This window comes from Strigops habroptila, chromosome 6 (assembly GCF_004027225.2).
Source record: "Strigops habroptila isolate Jane chromosome 6, bStrHab1.2.pri, whole genome shotgun sequence".
NCBI classification, from domain to species: domain Eukaryota; kingdom Metazoa; phylum Chordata; class Aves; order Psittaciformes; family Psittacidae; genus Strigops; species Strigops habroptila.
The window spans coordinates 39,013,431-39,038,139 of record NC_044282.2 but is presented as its reverse complement, the minus strand read 5'-3'; the positions used below and the strand labels follow the sequence as shown (position 1 = coordinate 39,038,139).

The 24,709-nt window shown below is 34.7% G+C and overlaps 1 protein-coding gene across 8 annotated transcripts in view; it reads left to right on the top strand.

Moving 5' to 3' along the window:
- MCPH1 (microcephalin 1) overlaps positions 1-24,709 on the top strand; it is a 124,323-nt gene that overhangs the window by 7,424 nt on the left and 92,190 nt on the right. For 6 of the 8 annotated variants that reach the window (XM_030490850.1, XM_030490846.1, XM_030490847.1 and 3 more), the window contains exons 4-9: positions 1,962-2,046; positions 2,690-2,810; positions 3,168-3,308; positions 4,520-4,615; positions 6,752-7,783; positions 13,247-13,359. In XM_030490850.1, the coding sequence (XP_030346710.1) occupies positions 1,962-2,046; positions 2,690-2,810; positions 3,168-3,308; positions 4,520-4,615; positions 6,752-7,783; positions 13,247-13,359 (1,588 nt within the window). Of the gene's footprint in view, positions 1-1,961; positions 2,047-2,672; positions 2,811-3,167; positions 3,309-4,519; positions 4,616-6,751; positions 7,784-13,246; positions 13,360-24,709 lie in introns of those variants that run through there. The other 2 variants (XM_030490851.1, XM_030490849.1) reach the window with 2 other exon arrangements.

The following is a 24,709-nucleotide window of genomic DNA, read 5'->3' as shown; positions in this document are numbered from 1 at the left end:
GTTCTGCTTTGTGTGAAATACTCCCACTTAACAGCTACTTCCAAACTGTTATGCATGCCCACTAGTGTTATTTTCCCCTGAGCAGTTCTTGAGCCTCTCAGAGGAACATGCCCATGATCTGAAAAATATTATAGTACTCTTTTCTCCATAAAAGCCAGCACACATTACAGTGGTTTGTACAGTATTTAGTGAACATTGCCTTGTTGAACTCTTACTGGAAGCTTCTGCATTACAGTATAAGCATATATTTGAATCTAAACTGAATGCAGTTCTACAGTTTAATAAGAAGTAACTTGATTAGGAAGAAGACTCTCTGTGAGATGACAATTGAAGTTCCTCAAAAAATAACGCCAGAGTAAATATATATTTTTTTTTTTTTAAATGTGTTGTTTCCCTTTTGTGTTTTCTAAGAATGGTAGATATATCTGACTTTAAAGATGGTGTACAAAATCATGGACTTGCTATAAGATTCATGCAAATACATCATAAGTTTAATTCAAAATGAGTGACAGCTTTTGGATCACTGAAAAAAAAATAATTCATGCTTCATTTCAAATACATCAATGAGCAACCTAAAAAAAAAAAATCAAAACCCAACAAAAAGAACCCTACATAAAATAGAATTACTATAATCTGTGTACAAATTAAGAATACTTAATCTAACCCATAACATGGGAAACTCTACACATGTATTCTTACTACGTTAACTCACTCATGTCACAAATACGATAGATAAATCATTTACATTCAGATTTGTCTGCAAAGTAAAAAATGCTTGTAATATATCTAATGGTCAAATTTATTATGTTTAGCTTCTCTGAATTAATGAAGTCTCTGAATTAATGTAAGTTTTAATGCAGTCTACATCTATGCTTATTATTGTCCAGAATTTAATAACAGCTACTGAAGCCCAGCATGTTGAGTATCATCTCTATTTGATGCTCCAGAGAATTCTAAACCTGGTTAATTTCACGAACACACGTAGTGGTTTGGCTTCTTATTCAAAACTGAGTAACTAAGCACTGGATTATAACTCTGCAGTTACAAAGTTTATAGCAGTTAGATCACTAGGTGTCACTAGAATCACAGTTTTGAATGACTTTTGGGGAAACTAGTGCAGTCCATTGAGGTTCTATGCTCTTTCCCATAATTGGTTTGATTATTTATTGTTTGATAATAAAACTGTATTGATCTATTTTGATCAAAAGAACTTTTATGTATTAACCAAATTTTTGTCTCAACGTCATTCTTAGTGTTCACATTAGATAACATTAGTCCCACTGTTCTCAAGTCAGTCTTTGAAATGAAAAGACAGGAAAAGTGGGGGGTAAGGTGTCAGCTGGAATTTTTGGTTTTGTAATTTGAAAAGTTTGCATAAATATAGATCACTTTTCAATAAAGGGCTGGTTTTGGCATTGCATATACACATAGAAGGCAGAAAACTGAAAAATATGGCTAAGATATAAAAGTCAGGATCAAATGGAGCCTCCTTCCTCATTTGCCTGAATAGAGTCCCCTGCCCCATGACATTCTGCAGATTGTAGTTGGGAGTTTACTGTCATCACAATGACCAAGTTAAGGCAAGTTAAGGTTATGTTTGTGAGGTAGTGAACAGTGAAAGCCTACAGTCCTCACAAGTCAGGGGAAAATTTGAGATTCATGAGAATCTGGCCAGAAGGACTTAATACAATGATTTTTGAATGTGTGGAAAATAAAATATGAGTGGGAATCTTTGAGTTTCAGAACAACAATTTAGAGAGCATCATTAGGACAAAAAAAATCATGTCCTTTATTCGGTGTGTAATATATAGATATTTTTTGTACCATTAAAGTATTTATGCTAAAGATACACACTGAGGAAGGGTTGGTGTTTTATTATTACAAAGCTCAGATGCCTGTTTTTGCAGTAAAGTTTCTCATTCTTAAAAATGCAAACACAACTGCTCTAATTTGTTATACAGGTGTCGAGAAACGAGAGTACATGTTGATGAATCCTTATTTCCTGCAGTAGTTGCTAGTGAAGAATTACCACAACCAATCAAAAAAGTGAGTGTGTGGTTTTGGTTTGGGTTTTTTTCACAGACCTAGAGTAATAAACTTTAAAGTTTGAATTTGACTTCCTGACCTTGGGCATTTGAACTGTTTATTATCAGGGTATTCAGTAAGCTCTATTTGTCCGTCTGAGTTGGTTTTTAAAGGTAGGCTATGGCTGTGATGATGTGATATCTTATCTGAAGAAAGTGTAATAAAAGTAGAGCTTTTATATTGATGAATAAAGAAATGAAGGTTTAAATTAAAATGACATAATGACTAATTAAAAAAACATGACTGCCATGTGGTTTGTGTTTCACTGAGTTGCAACAAAAGCTAAAATACTGGTATTTAAAAAAAAAAAAAATCTTTCAAGCCTTAGCTTTGCTGCAAGCAAAAAGGAAAAGATGGTTACTTAGTCTGCTTTTCAATAAAATCAAACAGAAAAAAAATCTGTTAGGTTCTTTCTTCTTTTGTGTTAACGTTTTCCAAAGTGAACTTTAACTTCTGCGATTACCTGTGATTCTCAAGGAAGTGTTAAGCAGCATAGAGTTAGACACTGATAATAAATACTGTGACAAAGTGGAAAGCAAATAAGAAGTGGTGTTACTTCTGGCAGTTTTATACCATATAATTGATAGTTTTGTGTGTCTTGTAGCACAAATGTATGCAGCCAAAAGACTTTGTTGAAAAAACTCCAGAAAATGATAGAAAGCTGCAGAGAAGACTGGACCAGATGGCTAAAGAATTAGCCATACAGAAGATAGCAGTTAATGCTGGTAAGAGCTGCATTAGACCAAGATTCAAACATCTTCAGTTATTTCCTTAAAGCACTTGATGGGTTTTGGTTTTTGTTTTGTTGTTTGGGGTGTTTTGTTTTTTTTTTTTTTTGTGTTGGTTTGGTTTGGTTGGTTTGTTTTGGGTTTGTTTGGTTGTACTTCTATGCTTTTATAAGTATGTTTTTACTTGCAAAGTTGATTTTTTTACAGAGTTCTTTGCAATTTGTAGTATTAAGGCATCTGTAGTGATGTTAAGGGAACCAAGGGAACCTATTTTTTTTCAAGTTTTTGGACAAGAAAATCTGAAATTGTTATAGCATGTAAATATTAATGCACAAATGCAATTTCTTTGTGTAGAAACCGATGTACCAGTTCTACTATTTGAAGACAATGGTTCTCTTGTGTACAGCCCTGTTAATAAGGTGAAAGATCAACACAGTGCGATGGAAAGAAGAATAAAGGAGATGAAGGAGAAAAGAGAAAATATTTCTCCTACTGGTAAGAAGTTAAATTTTACTTATCCATGCACAAATAGCTACCATCTTTACTGCTCCATTTCTGGTGCTCTTGTCTTGCTCTGGCCTTCAGGATTTCTTTCATATCTTGATTGCAATGTCCTCCCTTCTTCCCAGGTTTCAAGTAGTTGTGAATGCTTTGGCTTTTAGTTCCATTGAAGGGCACAAGAAATCATGGAAGATAATGATTGTGAAAAGGAATTCCTTAATGGTTAGACTGCTCAAGAGGACTAAAGTTAAGCTAGACTTTCTAAACATGTAAATTGATATTACCACAACTTGTTTAAACTTTACAGTGAAACTCTTAAGTCTTATTTCCTGTTAAATTTTAATGTGAATGCTGTACTTGACAAAGATTGTCATGTTACTAGTCCCAGGCCAACAGTTCATAAAGGATTTCAAAATTGACGAGGCATCTGTCCGGGTACTGAAGAACAGGATTTAAAAAATAAATTAATTTGAATGACCCAATCAAATCTAGTTTATTTCAAAATGCATATCCTAGTGAATTAAATCTAGGTTGCAGTTTTCAAATAATTTTTTAGCGTTTCCATTACATTACTATGAAAACATTGAGGTCTAAGTCATTGGGTTTTGCCAGTTATTATAAAAACTATTGAAATGTGGAACATCTTTTGAGTGGGTGGGAATCAGTAGTATTTTAAGTTTTAATAAGTCTATGTCAACTAGACTGTCAGTTTATAATTTCAGAAATAGTTGTGGGATGAAAGTAAGGAACCAGTGATACATGGATGAAAAATGAAATTCATTTATTTTGGCATGGCTTTTGTTTGTTTTCTCTTTGAGTTTTAAGGTAATGCCTTCAAGCATTTTGAAATGCATTTCTGCTATATCAGCGCTTTGCTGCTAATTGCAGAATTTGACAGATTATGTAGTAAAATGCTTCAATTAGCTTAGAAAGGTCTTATTTTCTAAATGGTTTGCCATCATTGTTTAGTTTCATAGAAATGCAGTTATCTAGAAAAAAAATTGCTTAAAATTGTAGAAGATGTAGTTTTTTTTCTTAGTATGTAAATTTGGGATACTCTTGAGCAGTATAATTATTTATATGGTTATAGTTGGCAAAGCAATGAGTTCTCTTACAATGCAGCTGTTTTGAAATATGAATTGATGGTGCGGAAATCTGTATCTTTGCAAGTAGGTCTAACTCATTTATTATTTACAAATTCCTAGCTTCCCAAATGTCTCAGATACTTCCAAGTAGTTCACCAGGAGACTGTCTGCTGCCTACTTGTGTCTTAACTAATTCAGAAGATGCATTGTTACCAGGTAACTAATACAACTTTATATATTACAGAAATTAAAAATAATACATGGCCTGTTTATTTTGTAAAGTATGGTATACTGAAACAGGAACTGTGTATTTGCTCTATCATTTATATTTAAAGCTGAATTATTTTAGTTTTTCTTAACTGCCAAAGTGTGTAGAAGTAAGAATTCAAGGCAAATGGAGCATAAGGAATCATGTTGGGTAAATGCTTTGCCTACTGCTGTGGTGCTTGCCTCACTTCCTCCTCTTTCTTCACACCCTTTCCTGTTAATGGCTTCTTGACCTGGTGTGGTATCAGCCTTCTCTGCTCTTACAGTCATCTTGTATAGAATAGGGAGTGGACACTAAACAGTGATAATGGGAAGCAAAAGAGAGAACAGAATGAGGGAGAAACCTCAAAGAACTGATTTGTCTTCCAAATATTCAATTGAAAAACTTGAATTTAAGAGAAAACCTAACGCGTTTTCCAGCTTAGTACATCAGGGGTTAAAGAAGTTAACAAAAGCAAAATAAATCAGATTTTAAAATGTTTTATGGTTGCAAGTGAATTTAAGTAATTTGTTATCAAAGTTCTTATTCTCATGAAGTTAGAGATTTGTTCCTCTGTTTTGTCGTAGTACCAGGATGTAAGGGCAAAGATTATTGTCAAGGCTGTTGAGCTACTTCAGTGGGCATCTTAACAACATTAATCTTGTATGCAGCAGATATGTACATCAGCCTCACGTCTTCTGTTGGTTACATGTGCAAAAAGCTGAAGTCAGATACTGGTGTTTGACATCAGTAGAAAAGTAAGGAGAATATGGGGCATTATCTTATAGCCTGAGACAGCTTGTTGTGTCTTCATGCGATGTTAGGGAGAAGTAATAGCTTAATACTGGAAGCAGCATAGCTGGTGCCAACAAACTTTATTTTACTAAATTAGTTGTGTGATGATGAGGTTGAACATCATGATTTGAGAGCTTTACCTTTAATATGTCCCTCTAGCATTACAACTGCACAATGTAATTTTACATAAGAATAGACCTCCACATCCCATGACAATATTCTGTGTAGCTTCAAACTCTGGTACTCTGTGACAGTGGCCCTTTTGTTTGTGCTTGCAAAATACTTGAGAGTATTTTGGTTAATAATGGGTAAAAAAGTTCAAGAATCCAGTTTGAGGATCAAAGCTAACACTTTTCCAATTGTCAGTATGGGAGTCTGATCATGTCATGAGAAACTTATTTCATCTCCATATATTTGATTTTTCTTAATTTAGCTAGCTACACCATATGTTTAAAAATACTATTTATATTTAGTAAGCAAATAACATCAAGACTTTGCCTAAAACCTACAGGAGCACTTACAGAAATATTGCTGAAACATTGCACTCAATGTGTATTTAAACAAAAGCATCTATTGCAATTATCAGCAGGACTTTTAAAAATGTATTCTGGATAATTAGAGATATTAGCCTGTTTCAGAGGAATTTATTGGTAAGAGTTATGAATAGATTCTATGTATCACCTCCCCCAAAAATCTTCATAAGGATAGCTACAAGAAATGATAGGGTTTTTTCTGCATTGTAATTATTCTTAATACACTATGTTGATTTACATGGTATGATACCATGATGTTGTATTTGATTTCATTCTAAATCAAAATGTAATGCAAAAATTAGAAAGTGGTAAGTAATGCTCTAGTAGCAAAAAAGATTATTCACTTTCCAATATTACTATAGTTAGCTTTTTGTTTAAAATCTTGCTGGGTTTTTTTTTGGGGGGGGGGGGAAGGGTTTGGTGGTTTGGGGTGGTTTTGGTTGTTTGTTTTGTTTTTCCCACAAATGCAAGAGTGAAAGAGTTCCTCTGCTGCTTTATTTCAAGACAGTAGAACAGAGCTTATGGGTACCTATTACCACGTAAGAAGATATGATAGCTAAAGCTATTGTAGCTTTTTGTCAACGTAGAATGTACTTTAGTTCTAATCCAGTTTGTTTACTTTTTGATGACTTATCATATAATATCCAGACAAGTGACTAAGTCCTTGTTTTATTTCTTTCAGTAATTTCATGTGTATTTTACTAGGAAATTGTTATAGAAATTGGAAATTTCTGTTTTGTTAAATAAATTTATATTGCCACTTTTCATATTTTGCAGGAGAACAAATGAAAGACTGCTTGAACTCAAGTTTTTGTCTTTGGGGAATTGATAAATTAAAGAGACAGAAAACAGAGGTAATAAAACCTGCCTGTGATAGTTGGACTGATACTTATATAGCCATGAGTGCATCAGGGAATTCTCCCTCACAAAGCTATGCGCAGACTTGCTTAACACCAAAACAATGTAGCAGAAGAAGCTTAAGAAAGAAACAGCTTTTTCAGCGCACTTTGGATGATAAATTGCCTTTAGGAAAGAAAGATCTAAAAAAGTTCCCAAATAAAAATCAGGATGAAAATAGCAAGACTACTTCAGTTGCAAATGAAAGTTCTCTTCTCCAAATCAAGGGCTTGGGTCATCTTTCTCCTTCCAAAAAAATGGTCAAGTTAAATACTGTTGCTGCGATGATGGACAGTCTCTCTAATTCACCTCCCAGCAATGGAGACTTAAATAAGTGTTCATTGGATACAAGCTTCCCTGTTTACAGAAACAATTGTATCCTTAAAGACAAGAAGAGGAAAAAATTAGAAATACTCCCTAGTTTGAAACTGGCTACCTCAGAACTGGGTGCATCAGGGTCTAAAGAGTTCTTGCAAGCAGATACTACAGGTAGCAAGTCTTTTGGCTCTGAAGAGGCTTCGTATGAAGAGGATTCTTATGAAGACTTCTTTTCATCATTTAACTTCAATGAAAGTGAAGTACAGATAAAAGTACCAAAGGAGTCACAGAATCTTCCTGAAGTTTGTTGCAAAGACGCTTTCGCAAGCATGGACTCACTTGATGTGAGTTTCTGTAAGCCTTGTAGTACTTCCAAGAAAAGTGGGAAAAGGTCTGTTTCAGCAAATGATCTTTCAGTAAAGAAAAACTTAAAACCAGCTGAACATCCTGGAAGTGTGCCATTAAATTATATGTCAGATGGTGAAAAAGCTGATACTGCAGAAGCCCTAGATTCTGATGATGTGAATAGGCTGCCTCAGCATGCTCATGAAAAATCCTACAGAACCAATGTGAATTACAGTACTTACAGTAGTGGTAAGTCACTACATAGAGCTAGAAAATGAAAAGATATCTTACTCATTAGATATACTCATGCAACTAAATTGCAAAATGAACTGCCATTCCCAAGGGAAAAATATTTCAGAATTACACCAAAAGAAGAAAATGCTGCAGTACTGACTTTATTTTTGAGTAAAACAAATGAGTGCGTTGAATCCAAAAGAACACCCATTTGTTCCCTTATACATTACAAACACAAAGAAGTTACCAACAGATAAGGAAAGTGTGATCACAAAATGTAACAGAAGTAATATGAGCCTTCTTTTCCCTTAATGCTTGCTATTCTGTAAGCTTTCTGCTGCTATTCAAAATCTGTTTAAGAAATCAAGCCTTTCTGTTTTAAATATTATGGTGTTCTTGTAAATTGTTTATAAATAACATCATAGGGTCCCTTGTTCAAATAATTTTTATTTCACATGTTAAAGTTGCTACTTAATTGCAGTTAAGGGCGTAAAATGTCTAGTGGAAAAGATATTGAAGTCAGCAATTTCTAGCTTGTGCTATAATGAAGATGGAATAAGACATTTGAGAGCATCAACAAGGGTTGTAATTTAAGTGTCTTTTTCAACCATGGCTTATTTATATGGTACTGATCTTAGTTTTTAATAATAATTTTGATAGCATTTTTTATATTTCAGCATTTTCAACTTGGTTTAGACTAAGTTAATTCAATGTAAATATATACTGGAATATCGAATCTCAGGAACTTCACTGGAAAATTCTTTTAACTTGCATTGGAGTAATAATTTTCACATCCTGATATTTTGAGCTCTGTCAGGCTTTACATAGGGTTAAATATTCGTAATTATATATTTTAGTTGTTTTCAGCAGAAAATTCTGCAGCAATGCATCAATGAATTATATAAAACTAATAATTAAACTCAACAAATTTAGTATCAGACTTAGAGAATCATCCAGTGGAAATGTTGAACAGTGACCTTTCCTGTATCTGTGGGTAATAAGTGAGCTGCAATTTTGGGTTCACTACACCTGTATTTTAATGCCTGAAGTGCATTGTTATAACACAGTTTGGTTTTTTGGTGGTGGTTTTTGTTTTTTTGTTTTTTTTTTTTTTTTTTTCTAAAAGTTGATACAGGTGTGTGTTATACAAGCATCAATATACACCCATAAATGTATGACCCCACTGTATGTGTTTTTTGCCGTGTGGCAATGTACTAGATGATGCTTAAATTATGTATTTCTTAATGTCAAAACCCAGTCTGTTTTTGATTAAACAATCATGAAAACAAATGAGGAAGGAGAAAATATATTCTCTACTTTTAAACTTGGGTATGCCGGTTAATTTTAGTGTTTAACTTTTAAATTCTAGTGATTAAATTATGATCAATGTTCTAGCATGTTGTGCTTTCATTTTCTTGCTGGGCAACTTGTTTAAGATAACAGATTTTGGAGAAGAAAAAGGGAACCCTATTCAGCAAACAAAATTTACCCAATGTTTATACTTCTTGTCCTTTTTGTTAGGAACTTCTGTAAGTCTCAGTTTGTGTTTCTAATGATTTTAATAGTAGTTGTAATTTATCTGTGATGGCCATTTTCCCAAGTATAATGTATTTAATTTTGTGCATCTGCTGTGTAGTCAAGTAGCACCTCAAGTAATGTTCAACTCAAATTTGACAGCTCGGATGAGCTCACTTAAAATGAAAGGAATCAATAGTGAAAGATGAGTTGTATTTTCCCTAATGCAAGTTCTGTGGAAGAAAATTAATCTTGTTTTAAACTTACTACTGTGACACTGTATAATGGAATAATTGATTTTTATTAAATACTGTGATTTGAAAACTGGTAAATACAGTATATTTTTAAAAGCTGAAGAATTCTTTTCACTCATATAGAGTTAGGAGTAATCAAATATCTATATAAAATTGTATCTGTATATATTTTAAAGATCAAATATTTTTCTTGCCTTTTTTTGTGGTTTTTAGATCAGTGGCACCCTTACCCAGTGTCTTTAATGACAAGAAGTAAGATTTGATAAGCTTTTTTTCTACAGACTACTTGGAACACTTGATTTTATAGACATGTAACGTGCAGGCTTCACATTCCCTTGTAGGGTACACTCAAGGCTGCCCAATTGTTCCGCTGAACAGCACAGGCATAAACGTGCCTACTTGCTTCATCTTACTTCAAGTCATAAATCAAGTAGAGAACTGTCACAGATACAAGAGTTGAAATTAATTAGACTTTGTCAGAATATTAAAAGATGCTTTCCTATTCAAATTCACTTTTTCTTTCTCAGTTTTGTTTCTGGAGGTGAAACAAATTTTCTATCCTTCTGATTAAACCAGTCATACCTGATAAATTTCAGAGCTCTGTAATCAGTAAGTGGTGTGTAGTTGAAGTTTGTGTGTCAATCATAGAATCAATGACTAAAATTTTAGCAGTTACAAAGTGAGGAAAACTGGCTTTTCTCTGTCATGAATATAAGTTTATGGAAATGCAAAGTCTTTTGTGAAAGTTAAAGATCTGTGTTGCTAGGAGAGTCCAAGAACATCTTTGTCATTCATGTAAATTGCTTTACTTTGGCACTTTAACCGCATAGAATGCTAATACTTGCTCACATTTGATGAATTCATGTGACCTTTCATGTGAAAGCTGCAACAATAAATAATATTGGGCAAGGAATGGAGGAGTATACTCTTAAGCTTTTATCATCCTAAAATAATTTAGAAATTTGAACTTGGACTTAGCATTGTTTCCAATCTTAAAAATAAACTTAAGGCTTAGCTGAGTGAATTTTAGGTATTTACAGTGTATTTGGGAGACAAATATTATTTTAGTTGGCCAAAAAACATAACCTAACACCCATTATAGTGTAATTAATGTAGTTCAATGTTAAAATGGAGAATCTGGAATATCATTCTGTTATTTGGTGCAAAAATGATGACATTTAATTGAAGTTTAATTTAGATGAGCAAGTTTTAACACAAGTTTTAAGTGCTAGGTGCTTAATGCTGCTAAAAATTTTTTGTATGTTTATGTCTTTAAAAACATACATGTGAAAGCTTCCTTAGATTTGGCATGCCTTTGGGTTTTTTTTTCCTTCAGTTTTGGAAGGAGACAAGCTCACTGAAAACACTGTATGATGTCCTGTATTGACAGTTTATTATAGAATCATAGAATAGTTAGGGTTTGAAAGGACCTTAGGATCATCTAGTTCCAACCCCCCTGCCGTAGGCAGGGATGCCTCACCATTATGTCCTTTTAAGAAACAAATGAGGGATTATTAAAACAAAAAAGGACAAATATTTTTGAATAGAGGAACAGGTTGAGGATTGTTCTGGTGTAATCAAACTTATAAAGTTTGATGACACTTGTCCTAGAGCACATAAGCTAGATAAATTGTTCTAAACCATTATCAGGTTCTCTTTGAAGACCTGATGCGCACATATACTTTCAGTTGAGTTGAAGAATTTTTGTTCTGAAGAGCAAAAAATTTGGTATTTGCCCATGCTGGAATAATAACACAAGTCATTAAATATTCTATCCATGAATATTGGAATCATAGACTCAGCTAGGCTTGAAAAGACTTTTAAGATCTTCAAGTCCAACCATTACCCCAGGACTGCCAAGACCACCACTAAACCATGTCACTGAGGGTCTCATCTATATGATTTTTGAACACTTTCAGGGATGCTGATTCCACCACTTCCCTGGGAAACCTGTTCCAATGCCTGATCACCCTATTTGTGAAGAAATTTTTACTAATACCCAATCTAAATCTCCCTTTGCACAGCTTGAGGCCATTACCTCTTGTCCTATTGCTTGTTTCTTGGGAGAAGAGGCTGACCCCCATCTCATTACAACATCCTTTCAGGTAGTTGTAGAGAGCAATAACGTCCATCCTGAGCCTTCTCTTCTCTAGACTAAACAACCCTAGTTCCCTCAGCTGTTCCTCATCAGACTTGTGCTCCAGACCCTTTGTCAGCTTTGTTGCCCTTCTCTGGACCTGGTGCAGCACCAAAATGTCTTTCTTGTAGTGAGGGGCCCAGAACTGAACACAGGATTTGAGGTGTGGCCTCACCAGTGCTGAGTACAGAGGGGATGATCACTGCCCTGGCCCTGCTGGCTATGCTATTTCTGATACAGGCCAGGATGCTCTTGGCCTTCTTGGCTGCCTGGGCACAAGCTGGCTCATGTTCAGCAGCCGTCAATTATTAGTAACTGAAGGGTTACTTATGATGACAAATTCAGATTTACTTTCTTCATAGTTGGGGTAAATAACTGTGGATAATTACAAAATAGTAGATAAGATATAGTTTCATTTCAGTGACGCTTAATTATATTCTTAAAGTAGAACACTGTATGATTAGATAGGCATGATTGATTTGATTGAACAAAACTAGCTCACTGTTCTAATCATGCTCACTAACTAATCATTACTGTCGTTTTCATATTTTGACTTGAAATAAGAAATGGAATTTTGAAGATAATATTCTGGTTCAAATCTCACTGGTGGTAAATGATCATGAATGAATAGAAGCTTAAATTGCAAATTAAAGTCACTCTGATAGCTATATGGAGTATTATAACATACTAGAGTTGTTGATTTTGATACCAGTAATTGAGCAATGTTTTAGAAGAGAATTTACAGGATCTAATGGACCACAGTGACAAGAGTTATCTGCGAATTTGAACTAAATTTAGGGGTAACTAACAGTGGATGGAATTGCTTCAGTAAGTTCTGTTGACTTTATCTGAAATACCCTAGGAAAAGCTACTGATGAAAATTCCTTACTTGTAACTGAGAGACTGCTTTAATCACTAATTATTAAACTTTCTTGAACTGGTCTCATGTTTCTTTGAAATGATAAAGTGGACTCCACTGAATTAAATTTGGGAAAAAAGATGTACTTAAATCTTCAGTAATTAAAACTTCATTGATCAAAATATAGATCGAAGTATTTCATCTTACGCAAGCAACCTAATCTCTCAAATGATTCAAAAGTTTGCTAGATTTACTTGCAAAGTGTTTGAAAACATGTTTCAGACCTTCAGGTCATTTCAGATAAAAGCGATATGTACTGAAAGAATCAACATCTCAATAAGTAAGGGAAAATCTAGCCACCACTGCTTCAAACTCTTCAATATTTCTATATTCAAAGAAATTGCAAATTTTGTAAAAAATATAAAGCAATTTAGCTGATTCTCTACTTGTAGTTAATACATGGTTTTCAAAATACTGGAAATAGGGAGTTTTGCAACTAGTTTATTTACCAGATCAAATACTGAAAGATTAATTCAGATGCTTGAGTCTCATTCTTTCTTCTGTGACTGAAATATAATGGAAAAATAGCTGGTACATATTATTAACTTGGGTATCTTAATTGTACGTACCTCTATGTGCTATGATAAAAATGGTGCCAGTTTCATTTCACAAGATTACATTTTTGATTTTAAGTTTCTAAATTTGGTTTCTAGGTGATGAAAATCAAGTTTCAGAGTGTCATGTTACTGATGGCTCTTGCAGAGGTTTTAATGAACAAAAGAATAAGAACAATGGGGGGTTAAGAAAAAAAAGAAGACTCCAAAAGGTCAGTTTAACTGGACATAGTCTTTGTTAAGCTTTCTTTTTCTTGGAGAATCACCAAATGCCTTTGTATGTACATTCTCTATGCGCTATCAGTTTAAAAAATTTCTGAATCTCACTTTCCTTGAGATGTTTTGGCAGTGTTCAAGGCCAGGTTGGATGGAGTCTTGGGTGACGTGGTTTAGTGCGAGGTGCCCCTGACTATGGCAGGGGGGTTGGAACTAGATGATCTTAAGGTCCCTTCCAACCCTAACTATTCTATGATTCTAGGTTTTGTGAATGGTTTTCAAAGACAATATGTATAACCATGGAACTCAGCTTTCTGGCAACTTGTAGTGGTAGCGTCTGTGCCAACCTGACATTGTAAAGGAGGTTAGTAAGCCAGCTCAGACTGCTTTTGTTGAAAAGCCAGTGAACTAACCTAAAAAGATGTCTGTCCTTTTTGGACAAGTTACTAAATGGGATAGGTTTTTTGTTAGTTTTATAGTGGATCATTCCCAGTGGATGTTTCTGCAGGATAAAGTTTTATGCAATATTTTTTTCTAGGTTAAAGTAAAGCTAAATTTCTTAACTTAGTATTAAGCTCAGTTTGGATGGGGAAAAAAAAAAAAGGGAAAAAGTGGGAGCACTGGGTCAGTACTGACACATTTTTAGGTGGTTTGTCCTTGTAAAAGTTTTGTCTAACTAAATATAAAACCGGTCAGGAAAATAAATAGTAATTCTTTTTATCAGTAAGTAGCAAGTCATACATTTAAAATGAGCAGTAAAAGATGTCTGAGATAATTAATTGTATTAAATAAATTAGGTGTTTCATTGGTAGCTATTGTTGAAGTTTCAAAGAGATTCAAAGAAATTTTGATCCTTTTTCATGTAAAAGTTCTGAGGCGGTGCATTTACTAGGGTGTTCAACCTTTTAAACATTCTGAATATGGGATATTAATCTCCATGGACCAGTGATCAAGTCTGGATTAAAATTGTTTGGTGTTTTGCCTGCATCTTACTGCTTGTTACTTTTCTTAAGTATTTTTTCACTTTCTCTTCCAAAGCATATACATATATATTATTTGTATAAGTAATAACCGTAAGCATTATGTAGAATATATAAATCAACTTCATTCTAGATCCGTGCCTATAGAAACGTCATAAGATGGTCTGCTTTTTAGGATAAAATATCTGTCCAGAACAGTTTAATTTCCTGCCACAAAAAATCTGACTAAGGCTGCTAAACATATATCCACAAACTACAGTCAGTGGCTCTTCCCCAGGCTATCTGCAGAAATGGTGCTTGGAAGCTTATCAGATTTGTTGGTACTGGTTCCTCCTTCTGTGTAATTGTGCTACAAGAACTTTATAAAGTAGTGCTAGTTTTGATTCATTTCTCTTAAAAAATGATTCCAGCATAACTTACATACTGAAGGGAAACGAAAGACAATATGAAATTCTTTTTTATTGGTACCCTTTTTCAGACCTGGCCTTGCAGCTGAAGGTGGTCTCTTTGAATGGTTCTGCTCAGTATCTGCTTGCAAAGCATGCTCTGTGAGGTGTTTAACAGTAGCAAAAGCTAAGTAGTAGCTGGAGAAAATTCCTGTTCAGCATTTGAGATTGCTTCTTTCTTCCACCTATTTCAGCTGAGTGATAATACAATTTGACTCAAGTATCAGTAAAATAGCAGTACGTACTTTCTTCTGTGTCATGAATGTTGGGGTTTTTTAATAACTTTAAGGGTTTCCAAGTGCAGTTTCACTTTGCAAATTCATATAGAGACAACATTGGGGTCTTTCTGGTTGAAAAGTAAAAAGAACTAGACAGAAAGATTTTATGTGGTTTAACTGGACAGTCTGGCAACTAGACTGTTGCACTGAAAAGTTTTACTTCATATTTTCCTCAAGCAATTGTCTGTTAATATATATTAAACGCTTATAAGTATGTCTATTTAAGATTATTTTCCATTGTGTGTATGCATGCATACATACATGCAAAATTTATAAAACCAATCTTGGAGTCCCTAGAAAATTCTTGGTGAAGCGATTTTAAGAGGATATTGTTTTGAACAAAATTAGACTCTGAACTGTTGTAAATAATTAAGTTGCAAAGCTTCTCTAGTACCAGTCATAATACATTCTTGAAGCTTTTAAAAAACAATTAAACATTATAAAAAACTTTATTAAACACTTTATCTCAATGGCTGCAGCTTGAACATTGCAACGTTTTGCTAATGTTAGACAATGTGTAAGTGGAGTTAAATTAGAAAAGTTTAGTTTGTTTTCTTTGCTCAAAGTAAAAAGTGTATGAGAGTGTACTGTGAGGGTGGTGAAGCACTGGAACAAGTTGCCTAAAGAAGTGGTAAATGCTCCATCCCTGGCAGTCTTCAAGGCCAGGCTAGACAGAGCCTTTGGCAACATGGTCTAGCGTGAAGCATCCCTGCCCATGGCAGGGGGGTTGGAACTGGATGAGCTTAAGGTCCTTTCCAACCCTAACCATTCTATGAGATTCTAAGAGAGAAATGTGTGTGTGTGTATAGATATAAAATATCTTTAAAAAAAAAAAAAAAAAAAAACCCACCCAAAAACTAAAAAAGAAAACCCTGACCAAACCCCACCTTTAAGTTATAGTCATTATAGAGCATATGCAGTTTTGTACTGCACAGTTCCAATATGAGTCTTCAGTTCATATTGCTGGCATTCTGGGAATCTGTTCTAAGTGTTATCTGTTAAATTTGTTACTTAGCTGCAAGTCTCTTAATTTGAGAAGCGATGTAAATGGCAGGTTTTTTTCATAGATTAAGAGTTTGAAATCTAATACCTCTTTAAAAAACATTTTAGAGATTTTCTGAATGTAATTTCTAGACAATGTCTGAACTGAAACTTTTTAGAGTACTTTAGTTATAACTCATTCACTACAATGAATGCAGGTCAGTAGGCATTTGGAATCCACTGTGCGATGGTAGATAGATAGTAAAAAAGCCATATAAAAACATGTTTTGGAAATATAACCAGGAGTGTTGATATTGTTTACTTCCATAGTTATTTCAACTTGTCATTTGTAGTGTCTTTAATATAAATCAAGTATTTCTCTGCTGTGCTATTGTGTTATACGTTTGTTTTCTAAACCACATGCAGGTTGGGTTGAGTTTCTTCTATTTTGTTTTAGCTGAAGTTACAATCAAGAATGACTTTATTCAGGTACTTCTAATATCACAATTTTGGATTTTAAATACTCATATTTTCTTTCCATCTATACTATTTATATAGGCATGTTTATTGTACTTTAAACATTGAAGACTTCTAATCAAAGTTATCTAAAATTGTACTGTCAACAGAAGCCACAAAGACAGAGCAGTTTATGATGGGAGCTGCAGGTATGTTGGGGAAAGATAAGTAAGATTTTCAGGAATCTGTAATGGCTTCAGGAACAAGCTTTTTGGATTTTAAACCACACCACCACCCCAGAAAACCCAGGAGTTTTGGTGGTTTGGGCATATTCAAATGCAGCACATAAAGATAGATTCATAAAACTGTCCTTCAGATTTGAACTTGTTTGGTTTGGACATGACAGTCCATAATGGAGGATAGTTCCAGATTCCTCTCATAAAGAGCTGGTAAGGATAAACACTGTGGATTAATGCCTGTGAGTGTCAGCAGGTGGCTTCCCTGGTCTAGAAATCTAAGTAGACGATACTGAATTGCAGGGATGAAATAAACCCTTTGTGCACTGTGATGCATTTTTCAATTATTCCATATAATGGAATACATAGTTCTTTATTGCTTTGCATAGGGAGAACAAAGCAAAATAACTGAAAATCACAAAGCAAAAAATGTTTTCAAACAAGATAGTTACAGTGATGTTAATCAGTTGGCAAGAGGATTGAGGACTCATTTCATTGCTTAATGTCACAAAAGTTTTTACATTTAGCACAGTGCCCATGGTATGTCATAAATGTAAACATTTTGTACTTTAAACAGATCAGAGAAAGACTTACTATGAATAACCAGTTAACTGCCATTTTTATTCAAATAAAAAGTTGTTTCATGTTTTTATGAGGGGTGATAGATAACTTTTAAAGGATCTAACAGTTTACATCACTAGAAATGCTATTGGAATAAATTTTACACTCAAACCCACTCTTAAAATACTGTCTACTGCGTGAATAGAAGAAACAGTTCAACCATGTGAAAAAAAAACAGTTAAGCATCATAAGAGATAATTAAAGCCATATTTTCACAGAGAAGACAGTATGGACAACTGAAATTCCTTCAGTTTTGTTTTTAAACATTCATTTTGGCTTGTATTTCTGTAGCTCTTGGATTTGGGTGAAGGTGAAGTTATCAACACTGAACTTAAAGATTTTTGAAGGAAGAAATTTTTTACAAAGAATATAAGCTCATGCTGTGGAACAATTAGTTTGAAGCAGGCCACTGTTAGATCCTGTGATCAAAATCTTTTTTGAAAATATTATATTCATGACAAAACAAATTTTAGTATCCTGAAAAATCTGTAACTGTAAAACATGAAGCATCTTGCCAGACATTCAGGAAAGTAACTTCATGTCTTTATTTGATATATTATTGATATAGCATTTGTAGGCTGTCAAAAATAGATTGTATCGGTTTAGGGAACAACATCTGTTTATGTTTCCCTTCCAATTTTGATTTAGTAGTTGCTTTGAATAAGTAGGTATCTTAAACACTGATATTCAAAATGTTATTTGAGCCACAAATGAATATTAAACTAGTGTGAATTCAACAAACATGCAAGCTCATTCATGGCTAGCAGTGAAGAAACTGGAACTACCTACACATTTATGGTCTGGAGAAAATATACCATGTAATGGGGCTGGTGGACAAGTGGTCACTGAAAATTATTCAAACTAATTTCTTCTGGATGTAGCAATGAGATGAGTGACTGAAGCTACAAATTACAAGAGTGTTTACATGTTACAATTGAGAAACTTAGGGTATTCACCAGTGTCTGGTGGTGTGATTTTATGCATTTCTGATTTGATCCTAGAATGTTTCTTAATTTACAAGATATCTTATTTTACATGAAGTAATCCTGAAAGTGTCTGACCAACTCTAGCTGATGACAACTGAATAGCTTATTATTGTTTAACTGTAGTTATCTAGCTGGCTCAACATAAAGTTGAAAAAAAGTTGCTGGTAAATAAGCTTTTGAGCAGACTACATTGTGGCACAAGTAACTTTGGAAGCGTCAGTGATAAAAGAATCTAATATTATACATTACTGGAGAAAATTTGTTTCCTCGGTGTGTCCAAAATATGCCACTGAATGGGACATCAAAATCCAATAAAAAAGTTAATTTTTACTGGCAAGACACAGCTTATATTATTGCTATATCCAAAATACAGCTGTGGTCATTTGTTCCAAATGTCCACTTTTTGTAATAATATTAGCATTGGAGAACAAAATGATATATCAATAAGTAGCGTTCATTTCATATAAATGGAGTATGCAGAAACTGAGTTTATAAAATACTTCTTTCTTTTGGTATATAGTTAAGCAATAAAAAAAAATCTAGGAACTGTAATATTGGCCCAATGGATTTCAAAAATATTGATTGCTGTAAGTGATGTATAAGAAAAACTAAAATGAGTATGAGCAAGGTTAATAGGAGATGGCTAAAATCACTGAAAACAATTCTGAGTAAATATTTGAAAAGCAAAGTGTCAAAATACTGCCTGTGACTTAGTACTTACCAGTCATGCCCAAGCTATTCAGAGGATAGCACTGTAAAGGACACCTATGTATCCCATGGTTTGACACACTTTTAGTCCTGCTATATGTTTAATCTCATGAGTATTTTCACTCAACCTTTACAAGATAGTTCTGATAGTGAATTTGTACCCCATACTTCTCCCACGTCTTCGTGAGGGCTTCCAGAACAGAAGGCATACGCTTGGCATCTTCTGCTGCACCTTGCAGTGCATACTTTGGGCAATGTCCTAGTGCCAGAAGTTTTGTTATCACCACTTAGGGATGCTACCACTCCTGCCAGGAAAATCTCATATAGATGGACTTAGTGCACTGATTCATGGCCTTGGGTACCTAGAAATCATTCTCTTTACGATAGGTTTCATGCTAGCTATTCTGGACTACCACTGAAGTGCTATGGTCTCTCTCTTAAGTTTTAAAAAGTGTCTTTTCAAGACAGTACCTTTCTGTGACAAAAGGCACAGCCTCCTTTCACCTCAAGTTTAGGGTGTTTCCTGTTGTCCCCAGGGAAACTTGCAGCTGCTGTTCACACTCTTGTGTTGGTCACTATGTGGAACACTGGAAATGTGTGGTGACTTTGGCGGTCGACTATGCATGTCACTTTCTGTCATCTTAGTAGGCAGGGTAGTTAAGATCTAGAAGTTGAATTCACACAAGTTTTTATATAAAATTGTCACTGAATTTCTGTTCAGTCAACAGATTAACATATTGGCTCTTTTTCAGAACGTTGTTCAAGAAATAGTGGCTTAAGTACATGGAGAATTTTGATTTTTGCCTGCATAGAATTAAGAAAAAAACTTTCACTGTTTCTTCCCTCCACCCCACCCCTCCCTGAAGATTGGCAGGTATGGTGATTTTTGGTCCAGAGACTATTTATGAGGTCTTACGTAAAGTCAGAACATGCTTTTTGTTATTACTTTTAGGCAAGTAGAAAGTCATTCTGAAGTTACCATGATCAACAGTAGATAGGGATAAGCACCAAGAATAAAATCCTAGAATCCCAAGGTATTTGAAGGACATCTATACCATCTCCATCCTTTTATTTAAAAGTCTATGGCATTCTCGCATTTGATGGTGGAAGGGAGGCTTAGGTGCAAGAAACAGATGCAACTGTTTCTGGCTCAGAGCATGAGGGCATAAACATTGTGTAAGAAGTGAGAGCATACAGTCTGTGCTTGAGGTACATATCTTCAGCAGTGAGATATGTATAACTTAAATCTAGTTACTGGTAAATCACAATTCCTTTCTAGTTTTGGGGTGCACTGTTATATTTAACACTGAGGTCATAACCATTATGCCAGAACACCAAACAATCCACTGGACTGCAGTTTATTTGGTAACGAATTGGTGTAAAACTGTGCTATGGGCACGGACACCTTCCACTAGACCAGGTTGCTCAAAGTTCCATACAGCTCAGCCTTGAACACTTTCACGGATGGCGCATCCACAACTTCTCTGGGCAACCTGTTCCAGTGTCTCACCACCCTCATAGTGAAGGATTTCTTCGTAATACCTAATCTAAATCTAACCTCTTTCAGTTTAAAGCCATTCCCCGTTGTCCTGCCACTATATGCCCTTGTAAGAAGTACCTCTCCAGACTTTTTGACGGTCCCCTTTAGGTACTGGAATGCTGCTCTAAAGTCTCCCTGGAGCCTTCTCTTCTCCAGGCTGGACAACCCCAGCTCTCTCAGCCTGTCTTCATAGGAGAGGTGTTCCAGCCCTCTGATCATGTTTATGGCCCTCCTCTGGATATGCTCCAACAGGTCCTTGTCCTTCTTTATGTTGGGGGCCCCAAAGCTGAATGCAGTACTCCAGGTGGTGTCTCATGAATGCAGAGTAGAAGGGGACAATCCCCTTCCTCGACCTTTGATGCAGCCCTCCTCACACCTCCTTTTAATGCAGCCCAGCATACGGTTGGGTTTCTAGGCTGCAAGCACACATTGCTGGGTCATATTAAGCTTCATCATCCTTCCTCATCCAGAAGTTCTGGGGGTTCCTGTGTCTGTGATTATAGGATTTCACATTTTTTCTCATTTTTGGCAGTGAATGTAAGCTCATGCCCAGGCATCTGTTGTATTATCTTATTTTTCTATCTTCTTATAGCCTTCTTTGTTTTTTCATCTTACGCCATGTGTGTTGATTTAGTTAGGACGGGTGCATTTTTCACATCTTTCTAGGACTAGAACAGAGGTACTATATTTGGTCAGGAAATTACAGTCAAAATCGAGTTTGCAGCCAGAGGAAACTGGAAAATATCAGTATCAAAGGCCTGATAAGAGGAGAAAGGCCAGCCAGAAAGTAAATTACAGCTTTGAATAACTGCTATTTAAAACTACTGAATAGTAATCATTTGTTACAATTACCAATTATTTTCAGCTATGAGCCACAATTACTGGAATAATGTAGCACAATTTATAGATTGTTTCTAAAAACAGCCTTAAAGTTTCAGATCCTCGTTACAACCTTCGTAGATAAAAGTGGGGTGAAATTAACCTGATTCCTTAATATTCTCATGCTCCATACACATGGCTCTGGGTTTTCGGCTTATGTACTAATAGGGCTGAAGATTGTTACTTCTGAAATACAGCTGTAAAGATCAAAAGTGAGTATACAAGTTCTGAACCAATTTTAGAACCATCTGATAGACCTACAATAGCCAGAGAATAAAAGGATTGGAGTACAAAACAGATAGCATAATAATCTTGTACTCTTGCTTACACTTTATTTGTATATGCATTCACTGCTTTCCCCTGCCTCCTTCCCACACCTGAAAAAGTCCTTTATCCCTGATATACTGGCCAAACCACATAGTATAATTATCTTTCTGAGTCCTGAAGGTGAAGGTCTTTTTCTACTCCATCATAGCGTATTTCTGAGTTTGAGAGTACACTGAAGCTTATTTCAGAGAACTTCATTCAACTTTGAGATATATAAGGTATATAGCATTTGGACTAAATAATATACAGTTCAAAAGTGGTATTTATTGGTTGAAATACTTTCTTGAAAAATATCTGAGGCCTGAGTTCTTGAGCCAAAGACAAAATGTAATCTAATATACATAGTCTGGAATTTAACCATTCACAAATGTAAAACTATTCCTGTGAAGTCAATTCTTAGTATGAATGCACTTTATTCTTGAGAAATGGCCTGGAAAAACGTATTTTATGGTCACATTTTAATTCATTTGTCATTTATGAAAAACAACTCATGACATTCTTAAGGAAACAAAATTTGAGTTCATTTTCTTGAAAAGCAAGAAAAGTTGTACAAAGCAGGACTTTTATTGTCCTTCACCTCCAAGAAACACCTGCTAAAACTTAGAAGAAAGAAAGAATACATTTTGAGGTTGAATTATCTTTTGTGGTGAAGGCCAGTTAACATACAGGAAGTATCACGTTGTCTTTAAAGTACTGGGAAGAATTACAAATACTTTTTCCTTTGAGCTACTGAAATGCATGATTCATATTTCAGATGACTTAGAAAAATCTTGTTGTTGGCAAACTCTAAAGAAATACTTAGTGCAACTGTGCTCCTAAGAAATATATAAAGGAAAGCTGAAGCATGTCATTTATAACACATTTATTCCAGACCTAAAAAATAATTCAGAAAGAAGTATGTTCTGATTTAAAGCATAGATATGCAACTCTTCAGGATTCAGAGATGAAAATAAAACGACCAGTTACCTTAATACTACCTTTTCCAGTGTTTTATAAATAATAATAATACTGCTACAAATATGCATTAGAACTCAAAATGATGCTCACCAGATGTATTTTTGCTGGTCAGAAAAGGAAATGCTAACTCAAAAATTTTTTCTGGCAATAAAGGCAACATGTAAAATAAAACAGACACAAAGAGCATAGAAGAAAAATTATATAGCAAGGGGGGAAAGCAATTAAAATGGTCAACTGAATTGAAAGACGTACAACTGAAAATTAAAACATAGTTTGGCTAAGTTTTCTGCTTGGTAACTGTAATTAAAGAGGACTGCTTGTCTTACTGAAGCAATGAAACAAAATATTGTCTTTTTAGCAAGTAACCTCTAACTTGAAAAAATATGCAGTTCTGAATGCAGATGAAATAGTAATATGGAAGAAATTAAATTTATTCATGTTTCTACCTTTTGTATGCATCTTTCTGCATTCCTGAGTCTTTGAATTACTTTGGAGTGCACTGACAGAAAATTTCCCAAGAATACTCACTGTACCATCTTGTATGCTATGTGTTGTAGCATAAAAGCTACAATTCGAAAGCTGACTTTGCAGGGTAATGTCAGGACAGACTGCAGGTTTCCCAATTTGTATGCATCCAGTATTTTCACTTCCCTTTAAATAAGGTATAAAGGAACTGTTAACATTTCTGCTCTGAAACTGAAGAAGCAGCTGTAGGATCTCAAGCTGCTCTGGCCTTGGTTTACAGTAGTGCTTTTTTTTAACCCAAGTTTGGCAAAAGTAGTGGTCTGATTAGTAATATTTCCATGACATTTCATTTTTAAAAATTGCGAGGAATGGTGTTTTTCTGCACATTCTGAAGAGGTACATCAGAATATGGCTTTGGAGCTAGTACTATACAAAGACCCCAAGAACCTAGTGCAATTCTTTTGTGTGGATTTAACTCTAAACATTTAGCCAAAGCGCTTCACTCTAATGGCGGTGAGGCTTGGCTTCAAATACTGAAGGAGAACATCATGACCATGCTGAAGTATACATATTTGACGTAGATGAGGTTTTATGCCCAGAAAGATTGGACAGAGAAGAGTAAAAGCTTGCTTTTAAGTAAAAGCTTGCTTTTAATCCATGTTTTGTGCCTTCCCAGGCTGTCATTTCCCAGGGTCCTTTAATGTCCAGGAGTTTATGCAAATCCAACAACATGTATTAAGACAGTATGAGGCATGGCCTCATTATTGTACAATGTAGCCCCATGTCCAATTTCAGTCATATGACCAAACCTGTGCAGTAGGGTGCCTAATATTGCAGTCCTTCTGGCACAAGATCCCTTAATGTCTTATTGGATGTCTTTTTGGACGCATTTACTCAAATTTTGAGTTTATATTAGTATTTAATATTAATGTTATGATAGTTATATTGTTGCTTTTTTATTATTTTTGCTCAAACTCTTTGTGTATAAAACTCAGATGTGGAATTGAAGCTGTGAAGTTATTGGAACTTCCAAGAGCAATTAAATGTGACTGCTTATTTGGAGTTGAAAGTAATGCATTTGAAAGTCTCTTGGCTAAGACTACAACAAATTTTGATTACAGTGCATATTATCTTCTCTTCAGCTGTCAGCCTAGCAGTAGGCTAAGGCATCATCAGTAAGTACTATTGGCAACAAGTCAGAATTTGGAAACAACGCTTCCAAAAATACTGCGAAGAATTTCTCTCAAAGAAATACTTCAATATAAAAGTTTCATCCTTTCTTCATTAGAAGTTTCATTCCATGCTATTGTTTTTTACATTTTCACATTATGTATATTTTCAGTTCTGAATTATTGTATAGCTTACATAATGTTGTCTGAGTGTACGTTTATCACAAATTTATTGAGTATGCTACATTATGTTGCTTCTGAAGATTTAAATAGTATCTGGTGTTTATGTTTTTCAAATATACACAACCAGAGAATGA